Consider the following 23,874-nt stretch of genomic DNA (forward strand, 5'->3'; position numbering starts at 1 on the left):
CAACTCTACTTCCCCTTCAAACTCATATTTTCAAGATTAAGAGAGAAGAAATAGTGCTACAATCAGCAAGAACACATTATTTACAATAATCAATTTTTTAAATCATTTTCTCAGTTCTTAGAACTATATACAAGAAAGAACAAATAGCAATTCACTGACTAGTTTCATGGTCACTTCTAGTCACTAGCATTAAGACACACAAAGGTTGTTGTGGTACTTTATTCATTAAATCTTGAAAAATATTTTTAAATTCTCTTATGTAGGGCATGATACAAGAAAGTATTATTACATAAATTTTATCCTGCAGCTTTTTAGCCTTCATTATGCAGTCTTCTTGAGAGTAATAACTCACTTAATAGACTGTATCACTTTTTGAGATAAGTGGCATATTTATAGCTTCTATAATGTACATCAAAATGAGGACGACTATGCCTTGTTTAAAAAGGCAATGTTAAAGCACACTATTTACAATTAAGAAGTTGTTTTAATGGTAAAAACGAGACAGTTAATGTTTGTGAAACATAAAATGATAATGACAAATATTTGAACATTGCTACTGTGCTTAACATTATGCTACTATATTCTTCTGTGAGAATGTGTTGTTAACATTATAGGATGGTTTTATGGAATTGCAGATAACATATACCTAAAAATATAAGTAGAACATTTTATAATCACTAGGTACTGCAGAGAGTTTTAGAAGTTTGTACACACTGTATACATTTTCATTTAACACCCTATTCTATTTTCTTTTTGTTTCTCCTGTGTTACTTGATACAAAAAAAAAAGAAAAATCAAGCTTGCTGTGAAGGTCTGTTTAAACTTAGTGGTGTTACATTAATTTAATTTGCTTTTTACATGGAATATTTGGCTGGATTTGAGGATAAGCTTCTACCAATTCTGCTCGACCTGGATACACTTGTTATGCAGACTTGTATGTTTAACTTCCACTGTGCCTTTTAATTCTATCTATTCAAATATAGCGGCAACCTCCCCCAAGAAAACAGCATCTTAGATAAGTAGGTTACTAAAAATGCTATGTAATGACATGAGATTGAGAAACGAGAAATTGCACTTGCAAACTGAAGGGATTTAACTTCATAAGAACAGCCTTAGAGGCATATGTTTATTATTTAGGACATATATGTACCCCAGGCAAATCCAAACTTATTTCAAATTAACTTTGCTTACACTATACATATCATGAATATAAAGCTGTTATCATGTTCAAAAATCCTTAACGAATTTGTTTTTCTCCACTGAAGGAGAAGGAAGATGATGAGTAAGGTAAAACCAAGGGAAAAAAAAATGTGAAAAATCAGTGAGGAAATCGACCATCAGTTACAGAAATTACCTTGTGACTCCACAGCTGAAATGCTAAAGTGCTCAGGAACCTGCCAATTTATCACAGGATTGCTTGAAGTTTAATTATTTAAATAGCATGTTAAAACGTTTATTTATTAAATCAATAATTTAAGCATACTTATTCAATATGAAGAAAACGCTTCTGAAAAAATGCTTAATATTCAGCGTTATTTTAATGCTAAAATAATTGTGAATATACATTGCTCTTTAACTACTAAGCCATTGTGTCTAATCCTTTTGAACTAAAGATATCTCACCACAATTTATTACAATTAGGTCTAGCTCCAGTTGCAAAGAATGGAATTACAGTGATTTTCTCTTGTGATATTGCAAGAGTTTCTGTGAAAATCAGAGAGTGGATGGAGTATGATGATTTCATTACCAAGCAGGAATTTGAAAAGGGAGTTGGGATGTTAGTATGCTTTGTGTCTCAAAGACTCATCAGTACTTATGAAAATATATTCATAGGGGCATTAGACGCATAATCAAAATTGTATGCTTATTTATTTGCAGTAAAGGCTTTAAAACAGAATCACTGTTGATTTGGTGATTTTATCATAAAATTAAAACCATTCAAAATTAGTTTTTTTCTTTATTTTTTCAAAAATTTAAACTTCAAAAAAAATCTAATTATTTTCTTGCTATTAAATGAACAAATATTATTTCTTAAAACCACTGTTCTGTAATATCCACAAAACTATATTTATTACAAAACCAATGTTGCCTTTAACATCTGTGCTTTTGCAGTTACCCTGCATTAAGTTCAGGAGAAATGCTTGTAAGATTCCACATTATCCCTTATTCTCTGGTTACTTGTATATTAATCCTTTTTATCCTTACCTGACCTCACTAAACTGTAGCAAGCTGTGTTTTCAGATATGGCAAACCTTCAGAAAGAGAAAGTCAGAAAAACAAACTTGACCCTCAAGAGTCTTTGTTCAATTGGGAAGTCACGCTGGGGAGGGTTGAAAGAGGTTTCAGGCCCCAACAACCCTTTTCTTCAGGGACAGTCATGATTTCACTTTGTTGGGGTGACTGAGCTGACATTGAGTCTAGGAAAAACTGAGAGTAAAAAGGACCGAATTACTGTCACTGGAATTTTAAGAAAGCCTTTAACCCCTCTCAAAAGATAAAAAGTAATCATCAAAGAGCCTTTCAATTCTTTATATGACTAGTTAGAAGCAGGTGAACTTGAATGGCTAAACCTGAAGCTATACAGATACAAACCAGAACAGATTCTTTCAATCTGTAAGAATTTTAAGCATATTGATTCCAAGGGAATAGTGGGGTTTTTCCTGCCTATTAAATCACTAAGACCTAGCCCATTACTGTGAAAGAGATAGAAAAGCTAGGGAGGCTTTGTGTTCTGGATGCTTCTTTGCATTAACACCAAAGCGGCGATGGCCCTTCAGTCCTCAGTCACGGCTCCATCGCTGCTGCTGTGGCTTGGCAGTTCTCACTGCTTACTGTCAAGCTCTTTCCAAGGAGTCTTACAGCATCTAACGACATTATTGAAATGTATTTCACATGGGTGCAACTACATTTGTCACATAAACTGGAAAGATCCTTTTTATTGTGGTCATAACTAAGCAGAAAACCAGGCCAAAACTAGCTATCAATTGTATGTATACTTGGATCCACAGGCTTTCTTGCTGGATATGTCACTTGTGTTAAATTCCCTGCTCCTCAGCCTATGCTGTTAAGGTGGCATGGATTTTTCTATTTTTTTGCTGTCACGGGAATGGGTCCATAGTGATTTCAAAAAGAGCTACAAACCAGATGATGAACAGAAAGGTGTTTGTATGAATAAAGAAAGTGGGAAGGCAACTGTGCAGACTTTCTCAGGTCTTTTGGGATGCTGCCAAGGGCTAAAGCAGCCAGTACAGAAGAGACCCCAAACCAGTTGACTCACGTCCTTCCCAGCCATTTCAGAAGAGCCTTCCGTCCCTCTTCGACTCCTTGTCCAGTTTCTCAGGAAGCCTTCAGCTTGTCCCTGTCATTTTATCTGCTTCACAGGGATTATATAAGAATAAATGGTTCTAAGATGTTCTGATTTTGCAGTTCTAAAAAAGTTTATGTGCATAGATCCTGGATGTTGGCATGACATGTAGGAAGAAAAAAATCTTACTTACTGAATTAGTTAATTTATCCAGTCATGTGAATTCATCTATAAATACTCATTTATCACACAATTAACCAACCTAGATGAGAAAATAAGGAGTATACAACAGGTATGGGAGGGAAGGAGGGAATTCTACTACGTCTTTACTCTTTGAAGACATGATCTTGAAATGTAATTATTTTAAATTAACAAATTTTTCAACAGTTATACCTCTAGCAAATATACATTAATTGCTATGGTTTGATGAATGACTGAACAGATCTGGATTATTTAAGAAAATTTTGTTATTCATATTTGATAAATTTGTTATTCATTATACTTCAGAAAAATACACGAGTAGTTACCTTAGACTGGTTTTATCCTGACAGCAATATCAAGCTTTTGTAAACTACCAGCATAACAAAAATCCTCCTCCTGCTCACAGAATTGTCTGTAACCCTTCATACTTGTAGCATATGAAAGTTAAACAACGTGACTCCTCCTGTATTTTCTATCAAATAATGATATGTTTGGTACAGTAAGGTTAAACAGTGGTTCATGTGAATTAAAATAAGGGACAGTTTAAATAAAACTTTTAAAAAAGGAATATTTATAAGCAAAAATATTCCCTTGTGCTCTCTGTCTGGACAGGTGACGAATACTTATATTAGGAGTAAAATCTTAAGGTATAACTATTAGATATTTTAGGGTGATCTTAAGGATATTACCTTAGAGCTGAGGATTTCCTTTGAAGCAGCAAATATAAAAATAGGCCTTTCATTGCATTGTGTCTACATACTGCTTTAAATGTTTTGCTCTCCTAGAGAGAGTATTCTTTTAGCAAGTATGTTTAAGGTAATTTAATATAGGTTTTCAAAAAACAAGGATACTGAGATAAATATCCTCCACAACCATAAAGAGAACAATAAAGATACACAGAACACACTAATAGTAGTCTGGGTTTTCTGACTTAAAGCTTATATCATCATTTACTCCTCTGCAAAGTGGATACAATGTATAAATTCTGTCAAAAGCAAAATGCAGGTGCTAGTATCTTGTACCTATTCACTAGATCGAAATCTTCACACAGCGGATGTTTTCAGTTCTCAGAGGGATCTCCCTGACGATGCCAGATGCTATAATCAACCGATACCAGGACCTAGAGCCGTGTATGGAGCTGTCAGGGATTTCTAGGCACAGCGGCAATTCACCTATGGCCATTTTTTAATGTCAGGCCTATTTCCCAACACAGATCTTCAAATATGATATGCACCTGTCATATAATATTTTGACTTAATAAAGGAGAACAGAGAGAAGACTCCTGAGGTTTTTAAGCGTTATGAAACCTCTGGGGACTGTATGCCTGCCAACAGTTCAATTCATTATGATACAGCATTAAAATAACGTATAAAAGTCTGCAAATATGTCCTCTTCCACAAAATAATAGCCTTGACCACATTTTCCTGATAAAACAGAAACCAGACCCAGAACTATTTATGTGGTTTAATAGATGCATAGCAAGATAAATATTTAATAACCAGTTTGACACTGTTTATCAATTATGAGCAATACACTGTCTCTGCTGCACAGCTCCGATTAGCTCTGTAAAACACAGAACAGGAAGAAAATAAAAAGGAATTTACAGATATTGGCTCACCAGTCTCTGTGCAGCTTGTTGAATTGCTATTTATTGATTACTCTTATAATGCCTTTGTATCTAATTAAAAATTCAGGATGGGCTCTGTGAATAAGCAGTAGACAATGTCTGGTCTAAAAAAGGAACTACCCAGTCACAGAAATGAACTGGGAATAACAGAAGCTCCATCTGTCCTGAATAATTACACATTCACAGACTGTTTTGCATAGTACAGTATTTTTTACTTTCAAAAACACTGGAATAGTGAGTAGAAAACTAGAGTTTGTCTAGTAATTTTATGGAATTCATAGAAACTTATTGATGGAAAGAATTTAAAGATGTAAGCTAGTACTTTCCTCCTGGTCTGAGGTATGATTTCATAAACCCTCTGCTTTTAGGGTTTCTATAATCTCCGTAAGTATAATGTGCCAGTGGTTATTGTTGTTATGGTTTTAAAACAGTATGTTTGTTTTACTCCTTTGATCACCAATTAAATATTTTCTTCCAGACTAGTTCTATACTTCCAAATATTTCCATAGGTAATGTTATTTAAACCTTTTACTTATTAAACTCTCCTGAACTCCCCTGTCTTTTTAAAATGTTGCACTTAAAAGTGAAATTGTTTTTTAATCAAGCAGAATGTAGCAACAATTTGACATCAGTTTTTTACAGAGTAGAACAGTGAATATTCCTCCCAAGCTCACACACAACACTCTGAGTAGTGCATTCCAGAAAAGGTGGGTTTTTTCAACAGTATCACATTCTCTGTTCTTGTGTGTTTCTGGACTACTAGACATTTTTTTGCACAACTACTGATCTTTTGATATTTGTGCATTTGATTATTTCCTTCCTACAATCTTTCAATCTTTATTAACGTAACTAAAAATTTTGGAATTTTCCTGTTCCCAAAGTGGACTGTGTTCCTGATTGGTGTCATCCATTTGTGCATTATATTTTGCAAATCTTACACTTCTGTATCACTTGTTGCATTGCAGTAACAATCAGACATATTAAAGCTTATCTTTCTCCTTAGTCAAGTCTGAGTTAAGAGAGTTCCCTAGAAAAACTTCCTTGAAGTCCCTTCTAAGCAATAGACACCTTTTCTTCTATAATGTCATTCTAGCTAAGTTCTATATTTTCATTTTGACATCCAAAAAGTGAAGAACATCATCATTTGCTGATATGATTCACAAATGGTGGACTTGATGGACTATTTTGTCTCCTAAATTGTTTCTTATTTTTAATCCACAGTGAATATAAAAGGTCAGAAATTACATACAGAGTGTTTTTTAAAGCAAAAAATAAGAACTGACATTCAATTTAAATGTATTGTGCAATATGAAATGAGAATATGGAGGATGAGAAAGTATGCCCTATGCTAGAGTAGTCATTTTTTGTTTTCTTCTCTTTATTATTGCTGCTTACTGTACGATACAACTTTTTCTTTTTATGCTGTCTGCTTTCTGCCTGCTACTTTCACATTTGTCCCATGTATAGACCACATGTCTAATAAATCACACACTCTTCTAACTAAAGACATTGTAGTATGAACCCTGAACATGTCTGTAAAGCAGGTGGCTTTACTATGCAACCTCAGCATTGGGTTTGAAATAGGATTTTGTAACTCCGATGTTTTCTTTGTAAGGACTACTCATGGCAGCATCCATCCAAATTTCAGAAGTTGGTGAATTTTTATCCTCTAGACTTTTCCATTAGGTCATCCTTTTTTTATTGCAGAATCTCACTATCATTCAGTGGAAGGGGCCTTACACTGTGAGCAAAAAGGCCACACAAGAGAAATGGTAGTTTCTTAATAAATGATGGAGATATGCGCTGTTTTAGCAGTAATTATGGATGTACTTCAAAAATACAATAGATCTTAAACCCATCTCAGTTTATAAGTGTTCGAGGTCAACTGTTTATATAACTCAGATGATATTATATCTTAACATTCACTTTACCACAAATAATCTAAACTAAAACCACTGCTGTTTTCAGAGCAGAGGATGTTGTGAAAGAAGGAAAAAAATATACTGATAATATATTATTTAATGTACAGACTTTTTAGTCATTTTAATGAAATGTTCACAGGGCAGCAGGTTGAGAGTTAACTTTTCTTAACAGTCCCCACTATTAATGGACAGTGGATTCCTTTAGCTAAGTAATTTCTTATTGCTTGGTCTGTGACTTTCAAAGAAAATTAGAGTGACATGTGAATGCTCAGTTTAGAGAGAAACAAACGGACAACTCAGGATGAGTCACATCAGATAAGAGAAACAGGATGGTTTGTAATATTCCAGTTGCTTTTTTCTGCTGTTATTGGGATTTGCTAACTGATCGGGGACAGAATTCCAACATCTGGACCTTTCAGTTAATCTTATATTTCTGCAGCCCATGTAAAGGAAGAGCAGCAGATAAATGTGGTTACTTCAGCAAGTCCGTCAGACCTTATGAAGCTTACACTCAAACAGTCCTTGTCCTTCTTTGTCCGTAACAGCCCAGATCTCAAATGTTCAGCTATGGCATGACAGAAAGAGGCGTAACAGAGTTTTTAATGACCAAGTCTCAGCCACCCGTTCTGATTCTCTTTCTGCTCCAGTCACCAAGCAAGCATAGCCCTCAAGGACTAGAATGTCTTAGTCACTGGGAGGCACGAAGCTGAAAAGAAGAGCTTGTTTTGAAATGGAGTAAATGCAGATATGGAAAGTTTATTCCAGTTTAAAATGCCTTAACTCTACTACCAGATTTCTTGTGTTCTGTAACTATTCAATCTCATAGTCTCTAATTCCCCCTTCTTGTGTTTAGGTTTCTCTGTTTTCTGTAGTAATCTAAATTTCATTTTGGGGAAGAGTTCTTGGAAGTATAGTATAGTCCTATTTCCAACTTCTCATTAATCTTTCCATTGCCTCCTCTACTGTACCTCAGTTCATATCCCCACCAAAGCATTGGCAGTGGTACTGTCATAAGTTTGCACCCAAATTCTATTATACACAGCACTGCAATTAGTTGCATAAAGTCTCATGGGTATATGGGCATTTAAACATTTAACATGTACTCAGGCTGCATGTAGGTTGAAAATAAATCTGTAAGTCCAAAATGTTTTTCTTTTCTGTTGGGAAAACTATTGATAATGTGTGCATGTAAGAGTAATTTTAGGTAGACTATGGGTCTGGCTGAGAAGTATTAGGGCTTAATGTAGTTCCTAGCATGCTAATAGTATACTTAGGGAAGCAATGAACACTCTTTAAGTTCCACTAGCTTTAGCAAAATATTTGTAGGAGATAGACCAGATTCATAACAATCCCTATTTTGTTGTTTGGTTTTGGTTTTGGTTTTTTTTGTTGTTTGTTTTTTCCTTATCTTCCATTTATTTAGATACTGCATCTAGATCGAAATAAAATCTAATTTTCTTGCATACCTGTGGTCATAAAAACAAGAGGAGCAAGGAAAATCAAACATAAGATAACTGCAGCAGAAGAAATATATACATAGGACATTTTTCCAAGTTTTTGTACTCAGCAGGTCTTTGAAAGCAGCTCAGCAGGCTGAATAGCTTTCATGAGCATTTCTTCTTAGGAATCAAGTGATGACTAGAGTGAGTCTTTGCTGCTTTAAAGTGCATGCTAGATGCTACTTACTTTTTAAAAAGCAAATTAAAAGGGCTGGTGTGTGTCATCATATTAAAAGCTACTGATGCCACATTATGGTAGTACTCCAGGTGAGTACTACAAGCTCGAGTGGCTATCCCTTGAAAAAGTAAAGGTTTTCTTTGCATTGGAAAGTGTCTTTTTGCTTTCTGTGTTTTACTGTTTGTTTCCCAGTATGCACTTTCTTCACATCAGCAGAACGTTAGAGAGTGCTTTTGATTCACCAGTGCAAGATGGGCAGAATCAGTGGATGTGAAGCTTGCAGCATGTTAAGATTTTATTACTTTCTATCTCTGGCCAAAAAAAAAAAAAAGTAAGTTTATTAGAGAATGACTCAAGCAGAAAATGAAAGAAAAACATCAAATAAAAAACCCTGAAATTAAGGCTGAAATAAATTTATTCTTCAACCTGGGCAGGATGAAACCTTAGACTGCACTTGAGTACACTGCTGCCTTCTCTGTTTTGCCTGTTGCAGGGGCAGTCTGAGGTGAGATGTGCCACTGTTTATATTTTTGCTTTGAGAGAATTCCACCACATCATGTATAATGGTGGTTATTAGCAGCTATGGCTCACACACATGCTGCTCTCTTGTCCTCTTTTGCACCTGTATTTTTATTTTCCTGGGAAAATGAGAAAGGTCAAGGCTTTCTTGAATAGCTGACTAAATATCCTCCTCAGCTAAAATGGCAGTAGATGCCATAAGGCAAATGTGGCTACAGCTGGGAGGCTTCATTCCATTTTTACCCTGCTCATAAGACTAAACATGTCATTGGTGCTTAATGTCCAGTGATTCAGGAGTTGGAACTTAAATTAATTCTCAACCTCTTTGTTTGCACTCCAGTGTAATGCACAGCAGGCTCCTCTCAACTCTAGCGTATCTCACTCTCCTTTTGAATATAACAGCCATGCTGACCTTTTAAAAATAAAATGGATGGAGATATTGCTGAAGAATTAACACAGATGTCTGAATTTAAATCAATATATTTACCAGAAAAATTAAATAATGTAAAAGTCAAAAGCAATGTGAAAAGAAAAACTGCTTTCATTTCACTATTCTTTTTGAAAGTAAGAAGCCAAAGACAAGGGATATCATGAACATACAAGAATATTAATATGCAATTCCTCTTTACCTCCTTTTTTATATTCACTGATTTTCTTTCCACTGAGAAATAAAACAATATATATGTCTAGAAGAATGCATTTTCCTGCTTGGTTAGTAGGGTTAAAATTGCTATTTTTATTAAATGCTGGGTACTTTCTCATTTATCATTTTAAATTCCATTACTTGTTTCCAAGGAGATAGAAATGTGCAGGAAAATCATCAGAGAGACTGATTTGTAAGACTGTTCTCCTTACTAAGAGCTGAATGTGACCTGTCTTAAGGAACAGAATAAACTTGGAGGTGCTGTAGTAAAGAGTTTGGGCCTTCAAATTTAATTTCTGTACATTCTTACTTTCTGCTTCTGGAAGTTGGAATGGGATTGAAAAATATTCACATCAGTATCAGATAATCAGTTAGTGGCTCATCTGTGCTGTTTTCTACACCCACCCCACCTAGTAGTGGCTTTCTTCTCAGTTCTACATATTTTTTTGAGGACAAGAATGGACAGTAGTGACAACTTGTTTTTCTTTCTGTGAGTTCTTCAGAAATACTACAGCCTGGATGGTTCCATAGGTATTTAAAAGCCCATAATTGCTCAGTGAAGTGCCAATACTAAGTTTTAAACAGAGATATCTTTCTTTCTTTCTGTTAATAAAATCCTAAATTAATCTGAAAGTAAACAGATCAGTTGTCTTACCTGAAGTAGTCTTCACCACCTCAGTTGTATTTCTTAATCCTGTAAAGGAGAACTGGTAAAGCCTCCAGGACCTGGTGTCCCCCACCTCCACTGAGCTGCGCTTCCACTGGTAAATGATCTCTTCTCTTGGGTAGCCATCTTATTGCAATGGAAAATACAGAATGCTTTGTTTCATAGTCATTGCTAGGTTTTTAGTGTACTTTAGGGAGTAAAAATACTATTTTCTATTTCTGGAAGAAACTGGAGAAGCATATTACAAGTAAATTATAGGTATGTTTTTATCAAGTTACTTAGTAGTGCCTTTTACTTAATGTCACATTTTACTTTATTTATTATAAATTAAAATAGCACTTGAGATAAATTTTTCAAAAATTAGTTTCACACTTCTGTGGAGCCAAAAGGATACAGTTTTGCTCATCTTTCAATTATGGCAAAAAGTCTGCAGCTGGACCTGGAATTCACACCTTGATCTGACTGCAAAATGACAAACTCTTCACTCCAGCTATTGCAATAGTAAAACATCCCATGCACAGGGAAGGTATGGGGCCATGAGACTTTGATACTGAAAGTAAACATTTCTACTGTTATGCTAAGATATAAGCATAAATTAATCACATAGGTCCCAGAACTTGTATCCTTTTTTATATAACATTCCTCGATTACATTTGTGAATGTATGATACATGCACTTGCAAGTTCAAAATAAAACTTAAAATCATTGGACTGTGTCTAGCTCAGAACATAACTCTTGCTGACTCCAAGTATATAAATATAAATTTATAATAAATGGTTCAGTGTGGGTCAGAAAAGGGGTATTTCTAAGCATGTTACTTACAGCTTGAAAATTCCAGGGGGCAGGAATGGGCATCCATTGGGAAGTTGTGTAACTGTAGCTGACACTCAGCATCAATTGTCAGCCTAAGGAGAAAGAGATGGGGATATACAGAACGTACTTGAGAAGCTTATCCTGAAAGCTACATCTTACTAATATGGAACCTGACTATGAAATATGCAAATATATAATATATATAGAAAGCAAAAGTAAAGTATTAATAAGTATGTATTCATTTGGATATTCCAAGCATAGGAAGATATCATGGTTACTGATAAGCAGTGTTTCTTTTTTGGTTAAATGGGCCCTGATCGTTTACTTTCTGGACTGTAATAGAATGAGGTATTAAAGTTCTGTTCCTATGCATCTGAAATGGCAGCATTACTCATGACTGGCAAATCCATAAGTAGATATACAGGTCATCTCATGACCAGTGACAAATCTCTGTGTCACAACATGCCATAATGCACTAGGGAAATGTATTTTATGTGACAAAAATTCTATTTCAGAAATGATGGATGGGAGTCCAAATTTAGACATCTGCATCCAAAATAGCCATCTAGACTACCTTCATAGCTAGTGGGAAGGCACTCTGAGGATATACTTAATTTAATTCCAGAATAAGACACTTAAACCAGAAGAATGTACTGAAAGGTATTCCTCTCCACTGAATATCAGGAGAATCATGATAACTCAGGTGGTGCAGGTGCTATAGATTAGGTAGATACGTACTTCTAGAAAGCCAAAATTTGATAAGAGGTATCTCTTGATATGCCTGCTAAAATATCTACCATTTTTCATTTGATCCATTAATTGTTGCTAGCCCTGCCATGAGCTGCACGATACTTGGACTTTAGAAAGAAGGGAAGAGGTGAGGTGAGAGAGGGAAAGAGGAAAAGGAGGGGGGGGGGGGGGGGGGGGGGAAGCAGACTGATGTTTATTTGTTCCATAAGTCTCTAGGAAAACTGTAGTTTTCTGAGCTTTGCTGATTCCTGGATGTCCAAATGAGCAATTCTTTGAGCAGGGGTTGACTCCTGACTCCTGCATGTAAGTGCTGCATGTAAATAAATCCCTGAGTCTCATACTGTGGGATGCAGAGGGATGCTGTGACCACTAGCCACCAAATTAATGAAGTCAAAAGGAAACTTTTCTGCATTAGGGATTTAGGAATAAATCTAATATTATTCGAAACTAAGGGAAGTTCTCTTTGTGACACAGAAGGAGAGGTCATTCTGTGTGCTATTACTGCCCTTTCTTTCTCTTCTCATTTCCATCACCTTCAGATTCACGATAAATCATAATATGGATCAAAAAAAAGATTAAGTTCTTTCTTCAATATTGCCTTTTCTCTGGTGAATATAGTTAACACTGTTTGAATTTGGGATAGGCTCAGATTTACTGCTGGGTTTTATTTGTTTTCTCTTGTGGAATTAAGTAGATTTCATTCCCTAGCACAAAGCACAATCCAGGGTTTGAACATCTCCAAGCATGGAGTTTTCTGGGCAACCTGTTCCACTGTTCGACCATTCTCACAGTAAAAAAGTATCTTCTTATCTTTAAACAGAATTTCCTGTACTTCAGCCTGTGCCCATTGCCTCCTGTCCTATCACTGGATACCACTGAGAAGATTATGTCTATGCCTTCTTTACCCCTTCCATCCCCTGCCTTCTTTACCCCACCCACATTACACACATTGATAAGATCCTCTGAGCCTTCTCTTCTCTGGGCTGAAGTCGCAGCTCCCTCAGCCTCTCTCCACATATTAGATGCTCCCAGCCCTTCAGCATCTTAGTGGGCCTTCATAGCACTTGCTTCAGTAGGCTTATACCGCTCTTGTACTGGGCAGCCTAGCACTGGACCCAGCACTCCAGATGTGTCTCACTAGTACTGGGCAGAGGAGAAGGATCATGTCCATCAATCTGCTGGCAACAGTCTTACTAATGCAGTCCAGGATGTTTGCCTTTGCTTCAGGGGCACTTTGCTGGCTCATGATGAATGTCCACCAGGATCCCCAGGTGTGAGAGGTATGACACCAGATCTTTTCTGCAAGGTGCTTTTCAGCTGGTCGGCCCCCACCCTGTACTGCTGCATGGGCTTATTCCTCCCCTGGTTCAGGATTACATTTTCCTTTGTAGAACTCCATGAGATTCCTCTTGGCCCATTTCTCAGGCATGTTGAAGTCCATCTGAGTGGTAGTGCAACCCTATGATATATTAATCACTCCTCCCAGTTTTATATTCTCTGCAGACACGCTGAGGGTGCACTCTGTCCTATTATCCAAGTTATTAATGAAGATGTAAAGATGTTAAACTGTATTGGCCTAGTACCTGCGGAACACACCACTAGTGACTGCTTTCCAGTTGCCTTTCATGCCACTGATGCTAACCCTTTGAGCCTGGCAGTTAAGGCATATTCAGTCCACCTCAGTGTCCGCTTATTTAGCCCATACCTGATCCTCCTCTGCCAAAGGTAAGTCTTCCTTGTTCCACTTTCTACAGGTCTCATGCACTTGGGATTGCTGAAAGCAGCATTTTACCAGTAAAGACTGAGGCACAGAAGGCACTGTGTACATTGGCCTTTTTGGTGTGCCTTCTGACAAGGTCCCCATTCCCATTCATTGGCACACCTACGTTTTCCCTAGTCTTCCTTTTACTGAGGATGTATCTGTAGAAACCCTTCTTGCTTTCATGTCCATAGTCAGATTTGAATCCAGATGAACTTTTCTAACCCTGTCCCTGAGTGCTCAGACAGCATCTCTGTATTACTGCTGGGTCACCTGTCTCTGCTTCCACCTCTAGTACAATTTCTTTTCACATTTGAGTTTTGTCAGGAGCTTTGTGCTGATCCATGCAGCCTGCCTGCTAACTTTGCTTGATTTCCTGCTGGTCAGGATGGACTGTTCTTCAGCCTGGGGGGAGGTGACTGAGAAAATCAACCAGCTCTTCCAGAGCCCTCTTCTTCTGAGGACAGAAATCCACATCTTTGATGATACTATCACACTTTACTTCTGGATTAATCCAGGTTGAATCCTTACTGGTACTTGCTGTGACTCACTAGAACAACTAAGTACACATTAATAGCAGATAACTGTTTTTAAATTCTATCAGTCATATCTCTTTCTAATGAGAGAAACTGAAGGGTTTGAAGAGAAAGGTAACAAAATCCAGAGTGGCATATCTAAGTCCGAATTTAACATTTCAGAAGTTAGGATCTTCTTTATCAGACTGACTTTGATTTGCACTTTTCAATTTTGATTATTCTCTTATCTCTTCTGATGATGCAATGTGTAATTAAAGTAACTATAAAATAAAACTCCTTTTTGTAATAGACAGTTGCAACATTGAAAGGTTGTCTTAACCAAAGTTAAAATTAAAAATTAAAAGTACACTCATTAAAATTATTTCTGCCACCCAATAAAACAAAAGCAGAAAAAACACTGAAAAAAATGCAGTCTAAAACTCAGATGGTCTTATATCTAACATCTTTGATGCTGTACTCTCATTCTGAATTATAAATTCTCTTGAACAAATGCTGTCTTTATCTACATATTACATAGAACCAAATATTATACCCCATGTAAGAAAAAGAAGAATGCACTTAGGATTTTCCCATCTGGAAGTATCTTATGGTCACTGCAAATATGATATTTGAGTTGTCATATATTGCATATGTTACACTTAAATGTAGGCATATGCATAACTTAATTATTGAAAAGACAGTTTTTAAAGGCAATCTGTCTTGAAAGAAGAGCTATGCACGTGACTGAGAAATCTGGAGATGAGCATATCAAGTTCAGATTCATGAAAATTTTAGTGGAACAGGGCATGTTCGTTGGATTAAACCTTAAATGACCAATGCTGAAATGATAATTCTTATTTTCAAAAGATATTTGAGGAATGAAATGCTCTTTCAGGGTGGAGCCACATCTAGTTAAATGGTAATCGATTCAGAATAAGGGGCCTTTGATGTATATAATACCTCCTTTTATACCATCTACTTAATTCAAGGATATTTTGAATTCATCAGTTTAACCCAATAAAAAGGACAAACTAGTAGTAAACAATAAAACATATGTGAAAATAAAGATTAATTACTATAACAATGTTTATATTGATTTTAGTATTTGAAAGTGAGTATTGTGGAGCAAGACAGTACAATCTATAGGAAGAAATAAAACTCTTTACTGTGCCATTATAAAATAAATAGCATGCAAGTAATATCTTCTAAACATTTTCCTTTTTCAGAGTTGTATGCATAAGTAAAGAGGAAAACCCAGTGTTTTTTTCTTCAGATTAATGTCAAATGACCTGAATTCACAGGACCTTTCTCTTTGGCTTTCCCTAGAGAAACTGAAATTAAAGTCAGGTATAAATACCTCAATGTGTACAACACTCTGCCGTCATTCCAGATCCTGAGCATCCTATTAGGAGTTGTTATCCAATGAGCATCAGCTTTCTTGGAATTTCGGAAAAAAGTATCTGGTATCCAGATCTTCCCAACCATGTTGCTGTTTAATCTGAGCACTTTTATAGTGCTGTTGAACTTCAGACGTCTGTCATACCACGTTTGGGCGAAAAATATATCAATTGTATATTCCTGTTGTGTTAACCAGAAATACTGATGAAAACATAGCACTCAGCATTTGACATAACTCCTGATATGCTTTCCTTAATTTCATATGAAAAAAATGTCAACTACAGAAGATGATACTGGAACTGATAAAAACATTTTTTTGTCAATTTTTGAGGGCATGGTTAAAAAAAATAATCTGTTACTTTCACACTGAAAAGTAAAACTAAGATGCAATTGAGTGGTATATGCACCTTCCTAATTCTGTGTCCCTACACCTCAACCCACACCTGAACAGATCAGAGAACAATTACTTATTCCGCTGGATCTAGGACCGGAAAAATTTGAGCTGACTTGGCCGTTTTAATTGTCTGTGCCCCCCAGTTAATACCAGAAGTTGTGAGGCCTCACTTTCCCTGGCACCACTGGGCAGCCAGAAGCTGCAAAGAGAATTACAGGATGGAAAAGAGCAATCTGAGATTTCTTTCTGCACATGAAAACTACAAGAGCAAAGTAGACATTGTGGTAAGGCTACACCACTTTCCCTCACCTGTACAACGATATAATTACATTTTTCTGGAGGAACTTTGAAAATAGGAGAGGAGACAGGATCTAGGCTTTTTTTCCTTTTCTGTATTGGTGGCAAGAGTGGTAGTATCCCTGGTGAATGGTTTTCCTAATTTTGTAGCAATCTGGAAGCTCAGTATTACATGTTAAACTGTCACAAAGCACTTGAAAGTCAAGCACATAAAAGTGTTAGGATATGTTAAAACAATTGTTAATACATTTTCTTCAGCAGAGAGTTCAGTTTCCCTGTCTTGTAGAGATTCACATAGTCCTCACATCCATAATAATAATAATAATAATAATAATGAGATTTAAAAATTAATATAGGTATAGCACAACATTAAAAGTAATGGAAGCTTTGTAATGTCAAAAATGATGGGGGCTTTGTAACAATGTGAACATTGTAGAAAAACTGGCAATAGTTTACTTACCATATTGATAGCATTCACAGGCCCAATGCTATTTACATACATGTCAGTGTGAATTACTGTCGGTTTAACTGTAAGAGAAACAAGAATCAGTAACAGGAGTGAAGGTCAAAATCAACTACATGAAATTCAAACACAAGCAAAAATTATAGTACCTCTCTTGTATGGCTATGGTTGCCTCACATTTAAATGTGCATATACAATAAATATAAATTTGCAACGATGTCTCCAGTTTGAAATTAGCTGGAGACACTCTGAGACCAACTCTTATATCAGTTATTCTATCAGAACAAATTCACTATGAGAACAGATACTGAAACCAGTGTTGTTACCTTAGAGTGAGTCATATCTGACTGAGAGTATGTGTATTTTGTGTCAGGGCACAGCAGCATATCTGTCAAAACACTATCAACAAAAGCAAACTTATTCTTCTTGTGATGTCTTGCATCACTCGCTTTACATTAGGATGCCGACTGCAACATGACTGCTGCTGCCTGCAGACATGGTTGTAGGTAACAATTCACGAGCCCAAAGCAAAAATAATACTCAAGGCTCTAAAGCAGGAATGAAAACCAGTTGTTAGACTAATTTATTTTGCAATTACTCTATTGTAGCTTTCTTAATCTTATACACCTTGACTAAAACCTGATTTTTTTTTCCCAGATGCTTTTGTGAATGCTTAATTTTTTCTGTTCTCTGAAGTTTTGGATTGGAAGAATAAGACAAATTCCTCTGCTAAATTACACTGTATACATACAGGGAAGGTTAAATACTCATGTTATCCCTCACTGTGAAAAATTCCTTAGTTTATAAGCCTCTATAAACTTGATAGAAATGGCTTCCTTCATTAACCTTGCTGCTCTCTGCTTTCTTCTGCCTGCCTCATCCATGAATTCTCTTTACTTTTTTCTATAATCTCACTACTGCTGTATCCTCTTCTACAGAGGTATTGTCTGTTCTGTGCACACACGGGCCTTTGCAAACCGCAGCAGCTCAGGGAGATCTATCACTTTGAGCTCCCTCAGGAATCAGTGGAGGGGAAGGATCCTGTAAAAGGGGATTCAGTCAAATAAGACTTTCGTTACGAGTCCCAGCTTGGGTCTATATACTTATACTGTCTGTTGGGGAATCTAGGGAGGTTGGCCTTACATGTCTGCAGTTATTTTTTGTGAACCTCTTCCTCTGTGCCCCAGTCACTTCTGGCCCTGCTGTGCAAGTGAGGGCCCATGCTGCATCAGTCAGTGCAGACCTGCTGCTGTCAGAGGCTGGGTCTGTGTCCCTCACATCACACAAGGATCACACTTCTCCTCATTTTGGCCTTCCTTTCCAATATGTTATTTATGATTCTCTAACACCCTCACTTAGATATACAAGAAAGATAAGAACTTGCTTTTTCGTTTCCCAAAAGTTAAATTCCACACTTCCTGTGCAGGTGCATCATTACAAGCAGCCTGATTCAGCAAATCACAACAATCTTCTTAGATCTCTCAGAACAGATTTAGTAATCTTAATTTATGTCAGCTTCCAAAATCATGACTACTTTTCATGCCACTGGTGTTTTACTACATTGTAGTTTGTTTTCATAAACTACTTTGAATGGATTCTGCTTCCTGTGTATATGTGGTATGAAAATGCTTTATTTTCACTGCTTAATCAAAAATGGTCTAAAAACATACCTCCTATGTCAGGTCTCAACTTGTTGTCATATCCTTCCAACAAGCCATTTAAAATAAGAGTGACATCACTCTCATGGACTTTAGGAGTCAAAACCCAAGTCTTATTTGAAGTGTAATCTTCATAATCATCATCTCCCTTTTGGGTGGAACTGTTAAAGAAATAAAAATGAAGAAATGGAAAGCCTTGAAAAATACTACTTTGTAAGCAACTTCTTCAGAGACAATACACACATAATTCAGGTTTTAATAGTACTGTACAAAGCATTGAAAAACTGATTGCTTTATAAAAGGACACTCACAGTAAAGATGTCACATAACAGCTGAGGTTACAGTTCACTTTAGCAATATTTTCTTTCAGTACAGTTGAGATCATACTCTGCCTATCTGAAGGAACATCAGCGCTTATCACCTTTGGCATGCCTATTTTTTTTCTGACTGACTCAGGTGGGACCTGTTATGAAACAAATCTAATTGTCGCTGAGCTTATGCAACTCTCCACCAAAATATCACTTAGTATGTACACAGGGTTGTTGCGTTATTTCTCTTTCAGAGAACAATTTGATGCAACACATTACTGACAAGACCAATAATGAGATTCATTCAAACAAACTGTCACACATCTTTTCTCCACTCTGATGAACTTGAGCTTATTGTGCATTTGGAAAGTTCAGCACAAATTTTTGCCAGTTGTTTTCATTTTCACTTCTGCTAACTAGAACCCAAAGAGGATAAAAAGTCTGTCTACCATTTTTTCTGCTACCGAGCAGTATGACAGCAGATCTAGTATAATTCAACCAGCTTAGCACAGTAAAAAGGGCAAGTTAGGAATCAGAAATGTGTAGACTAGCCTCAGTGGATGTTTTGTTTTCTTCAAATCTGTGCCTCCAGTTCTAGAGGAGAACATAGAAACTACTTTAGAATATGACATCATCAGATATTTTCATTTCAGAATGTCAGTGCTAATCAACTGAATGGTGCTAGGCAACTGTAAATTTTTGCACAATATGCCAGTGCCCTTCTTTCCTGACCTGCTTCTGTGACAAAGTTTGAGCACCGCTGGATATGAAAAATCTTAATGAAACTACAAATGTCTTAAGCTAGTGGGTGGAGTTTGGATATGAATGAGTCAAAAGCAGAAAATTTCATTATTTTCCCGTTTCAGCCAGAATCTGTACAGAAGTAGGAAAGAACAGAGACAAGTAGATTCTCACGGGGGCCGGAACTCGTGCTTGGTACACAAGATTGAAAGCAGTCACAGCTGACCATGGCCATGGGTGCAATAGTAAATGGATGACTAGTCCCGGAGTCTCAGAGAGCAGATTTTTGCTCAGCTCAGGTCTTGCCCACTTCTCCCTACAGTGCTATCCTGCTGTGCCCTCATTATACCTACCAAGAGCGGATGGCCTGGATGCTTTCGCATGTTGGACATTTGGGAGCTGTAAGCCAACTGCACAAATACAACCTAACTATGAAAGAGGTTTTAGCTTCTTTCTTCCCCATGGGCACAGCCTAACAGGAAAGAGCCACAGCACGTCTGTGCCTCTCCGTATAACACTGTTTCCCAGAAGGTCCTGAAAGTACAGCGAAATTTGAAGCTGCTTGAGCCTGCGCATAGGGCTGTAGTAACTAGGAATTCATAGCATGCACAAGAGAGCCTGGCTTGCATTACACTGAATTGAGCTTGGAAGCTGCTAGTGAAGCTAAGCTAATCTGTGCCTTCGCTTGGTGTATGAGTGCCACTGACTGCAGCCTCCAGGCACCACCTAACCCACCCTGTGCCAGCCACACGCATCTGGGAGCTTCAGCTTCCCAGATCAAGAACAGGCAATCCAACCTCCTCCCTCTGGCTACACAGGCCTGAACCTGTAGTGTTTTGCTGGCAGTCAAGAACAGAGTTTTAATTGGCAGTGTGCTATATAGTATTCTACTGGTACTGACAAACAGGCCAGGATAATTAAATCGGTGGGGGAAATTTGTTTATTCAGCTGTCTGGAGTTCAAAGATCTAATTGTAATTCAAAGGAACATAACTGAAGTGAGGTTCTCCCTCCCGGAGGAAAGGAAATCCTTCTAAATAAAGTCTTTGCAAACAGAAGGCACTAGTTTATATGTTTTCAGTCTGTGCAAATTGACTGAAAAAACCTAACTTTATATATAAAAAGCCATACTCCTGTTTTAAAACCAATTAAATATCCATTCTCGAAAAAGAATATTTTTTCTGAATGGAAAACGTAAATCAGATACATTCTTTCACAAAGATAATGTGTTCCTAATACTGATGTGATGAGAAAGCTTCAAAAGTCAAACAGCTAGTTAGCAGAGTCTTGACAGTGATGAAGAAGTATGCTTGTCCAGGACTTGTCTCAAATCTAGAACAATGTTATTGAACAGCAGCCCACAGTGACTAAAACTTCCATTTCCTCTTGGTAATTATTTGTAGGAAAGAAATAGCCATTTGTTGGCTCATCTGCCATTTCAAGCCATTTTGGCATTCTAAATCTCAAAAAACTGCAAATGCTTTATGAGATAAGTATGAGAGAGAGGAGAGGGAACACAGCCCATGGAACTAGGGAAAAAGAACACTGAATTCCAGCTTTTATATGAATTCCAAGTAGATCATAAGTTAGCATGGGTATCCATTTGTCTGTGTAAAACTGCTTACTAGCCAGAACAACAGAGGTGCATCTCTATCCAGATGAGCAGGGCTTTAGCTGTGCAATGCCATTAATACTAATAATGAAAGTCATAATGACAAAGCCCTTTTCATCTCCTTAAAACTTTCAGATCAATCCTTCTGATTATATGACCTAAATTTCACAAGTGCTTTTAATGTCCGGAACAGATTTGATAAAACCCAGATTACACCCAAGTGCATACTGAAATCTGTTTTTATTTTTATGACTGCTAGAAGTTTTCAAATAATACAGGTATGCGGAGAAGCACATATTTACCTACTTGCAGATTACCATATAATATTTTGAAAGTTAATGTTTCATATACTGATACAAAATCTGTTTGAGATATTCTCACTTCTGACATTAATGCCATGTGTGCAAGACTGCTCTACATAAATCCAGTTTCCTTGTTTGGAAAAGAGATGGCTTAAGAGGGTCAGAACCCAATCTTGAAACTTCAAGTTGTAAAGTAATTAAAGTTAGAACGCACTTTTGGAGGTCATCTGGTCCAATCCCTGCTCAGTTTGCCAGCTAAGCCTGCGTGAGGTAGCTGTGATTGTAATTAATTACGTATACGTATACATAACCATGAGTGTGCCCAGCAATCAGGGTGGCTCTTTGTATGTGTCATATTACTTGAAATATATCTTCACAAAGCAGACAGAGGGCAGAAATCAATACATGCTAATAAGCACTTACTAATTTAGGCCAGAAAATGCATTAATTTGGACTACAGGAATATTTGTGAGGTGGATGACAGCACAAGATTTAGCCATATTTAAAAAAATTTTTTGATAAAATGTGCAAAGGTCTACAAACTGGTATTTCAATACACTATTACATATGAACCTCATTTTGCCAATGGAGCTTTTAGCACGTAGGGACCAAAAAGAGTTTTAACTTACGTTTCTTGTCTTCCTCACTATAAAATACGCATACTAATCCTAATTCTGCATTAAAGAATTTGTTACTTGATTTATAACATTTATATAGCTCATTGGTGAGGTGAAACTTCAGCACAAAGAGATTACACAAACTCACAACCAGATTCTCCAGATCTTTGCTAGTACACATCACCCCTAAGTTTTTTGCAGTACCATCTGGGCAACATTTAATCACTCATGGAGGAGGTGTAACCTCTGTGGGCAGAGGTACCTACTGCAGGTAGAACTGGGTTCACCAACCAAGGGATAAAGAACTAGTGAAGAGATGTTCTATTTAATTGGCACAGCCTCTTTTACAGACCCCTTAGCACTAAAGGCATTATTTCTATACTGGCAATATGCTGAAATTGTAAAAGATTAGTTCAATCAGTCCCAGAGGGTATCTCTGCTGAGAAATCACTGATCTGTTAGGAAAAGATTTTTTTTCCATCTTCTTTTCTGAACCTTATCCAGAAGATACAGAAAAGCCAAAGGTTTCGTTAATGTGCAGATACACTGTTCTCTTAGCAGTCCAAAACCATGGAAGGCCAGTGGCATCCTGGCTTGTGTCAGCACTAGCGTGGCCAGCAGGGACAGGGAAGGGATCTTTCCCCGTACTCGGCACTGGTGAGGCCGCACCTCGATTCCTGTGTTCAGTTTTGGGCCCCTCACTACAAAAAGGCCATTGAATAACTCGAGCGTGTCCAGAGAAGGGCAACGGAGCTGGTGCAGGGTCTGGAGCACAGGTCGTACTGGGAGCGGCTGAGGGAACTGGGGGTGTTTAGTCTGGAGAAGAGGAGGCTGAGGGGAGACTTCATCACCCTCTACAGCTGCCTGAAAGGAGGGTGCAGAGAGCTGGGTTTGAGCCTCTTTAGCCTGGTAGAAAGCGACAGGACAAGCGGTAATGGCCTCAAGTTGCACCAGGGCAGGTTTAGACTGGATATTAGGAAGCATTTCTTTACAGAAGGGGTTGTTGGGCGTTGGAATGGGCTGCCCAGGGAGGTGGTGGAGTCCCCATCCCTGGAGGTGTTCAAGAGTAGGGTCGATTTAGAGCTTAAGGATATGCTGTAGGTGGGAACTGTGCTAGGCGAATGGTTGGACTAGATGATCTCCAGGGTCCTTTCCAACCTAGATGATTCTGTGTGTGTGATTCTGTGGGTGAAGTCCACGTTACAGTTTGGGAACCTGTTCCTCTTTTTAAGAGATTCAGTATAATTTCTTTTCTTTTTTGCTTTCATTTCCATGCAAGTAAGATTGATACCTACATAAAAATAATCATCACTTTAGTAAAATTTAGCAAATAATTATATTGATGGTATTTAGCTGTCTTATTATGCTCTCAAGCCCTTTGACTTAATTCTTTAGTTCAAAATTCAAACTAAAGGGTAGATTTTCTATTTCAAAACTATTGTGTTTTAGTTAATTGCTAACATAAAGTCAGCATTATAACTTTTGATGATCTCTGTTGTTCCATGACATCTCTGTATCAGACACTCTAATGTAACTTCCAGAATAATCATACATAACATTTCTTGGAAAGACACTACCATATGTTGGTAAAGAGACAGTATACATTATTTAAAATCACAGACAGCAGCAATAATTTTTCAGTCTAAACTGAGGGACAGATTGGGCACATCTTATTTCATTAGTGAGCA

General features: G+C 37.2%; 1 protein-coding gene across 2 annotated transcripts in view; it reads right to left on the reverse strand.

Moving 5' to 3' along the window:
• The window catches only part of GABRG2 (gamma-aminobutyric acid type A receptor subunit gamma2), a 72,468-nt gene that overhangs the window by 28,766 nt on the left and 19,828 nt on the right, over positions 1-23,874 (reverse strand). For both annotated transcript variants that reach the window (XM_074916439.1, XM_074916438.1), the window contains exons 2-6: positions 18,620-18,768; positions 16,947-17,014; positions 15,755-15,975; positions 11,383-11,465; positions 10,549-10,686 (exon numbers count right to left, since the gene is read on the reverse strand). In XM_074916439.1, the coding sequence (XP_074772540.1) occupies positions 10,549-10,686; positions 11,383-11,465; positions 15,755-15,975; positions 16,947-17,014; positions 18,620-18,768 (659 nt within the window). The remainder of the gene's footprint in view (positions 1-10,548; positions 10,687-11,382; positions 11,466-15,754; positions 15,976-16,946; positions 17,015-18,619; positions 18,769-23,874) is intronic.

The sequence above is a fragment of the Athene noctua genome, chromosome 12 (assembly GCF_965140245.1).
Source record: "Athene noctua chromosome 12, bAthNoc1.hap1.1, whole genome shotgun sequence".
NCBI lineage: Eukaryota > Metazoa > Chordata > Aves > Strigiformes > Strigidae > Athene > Athene noctua.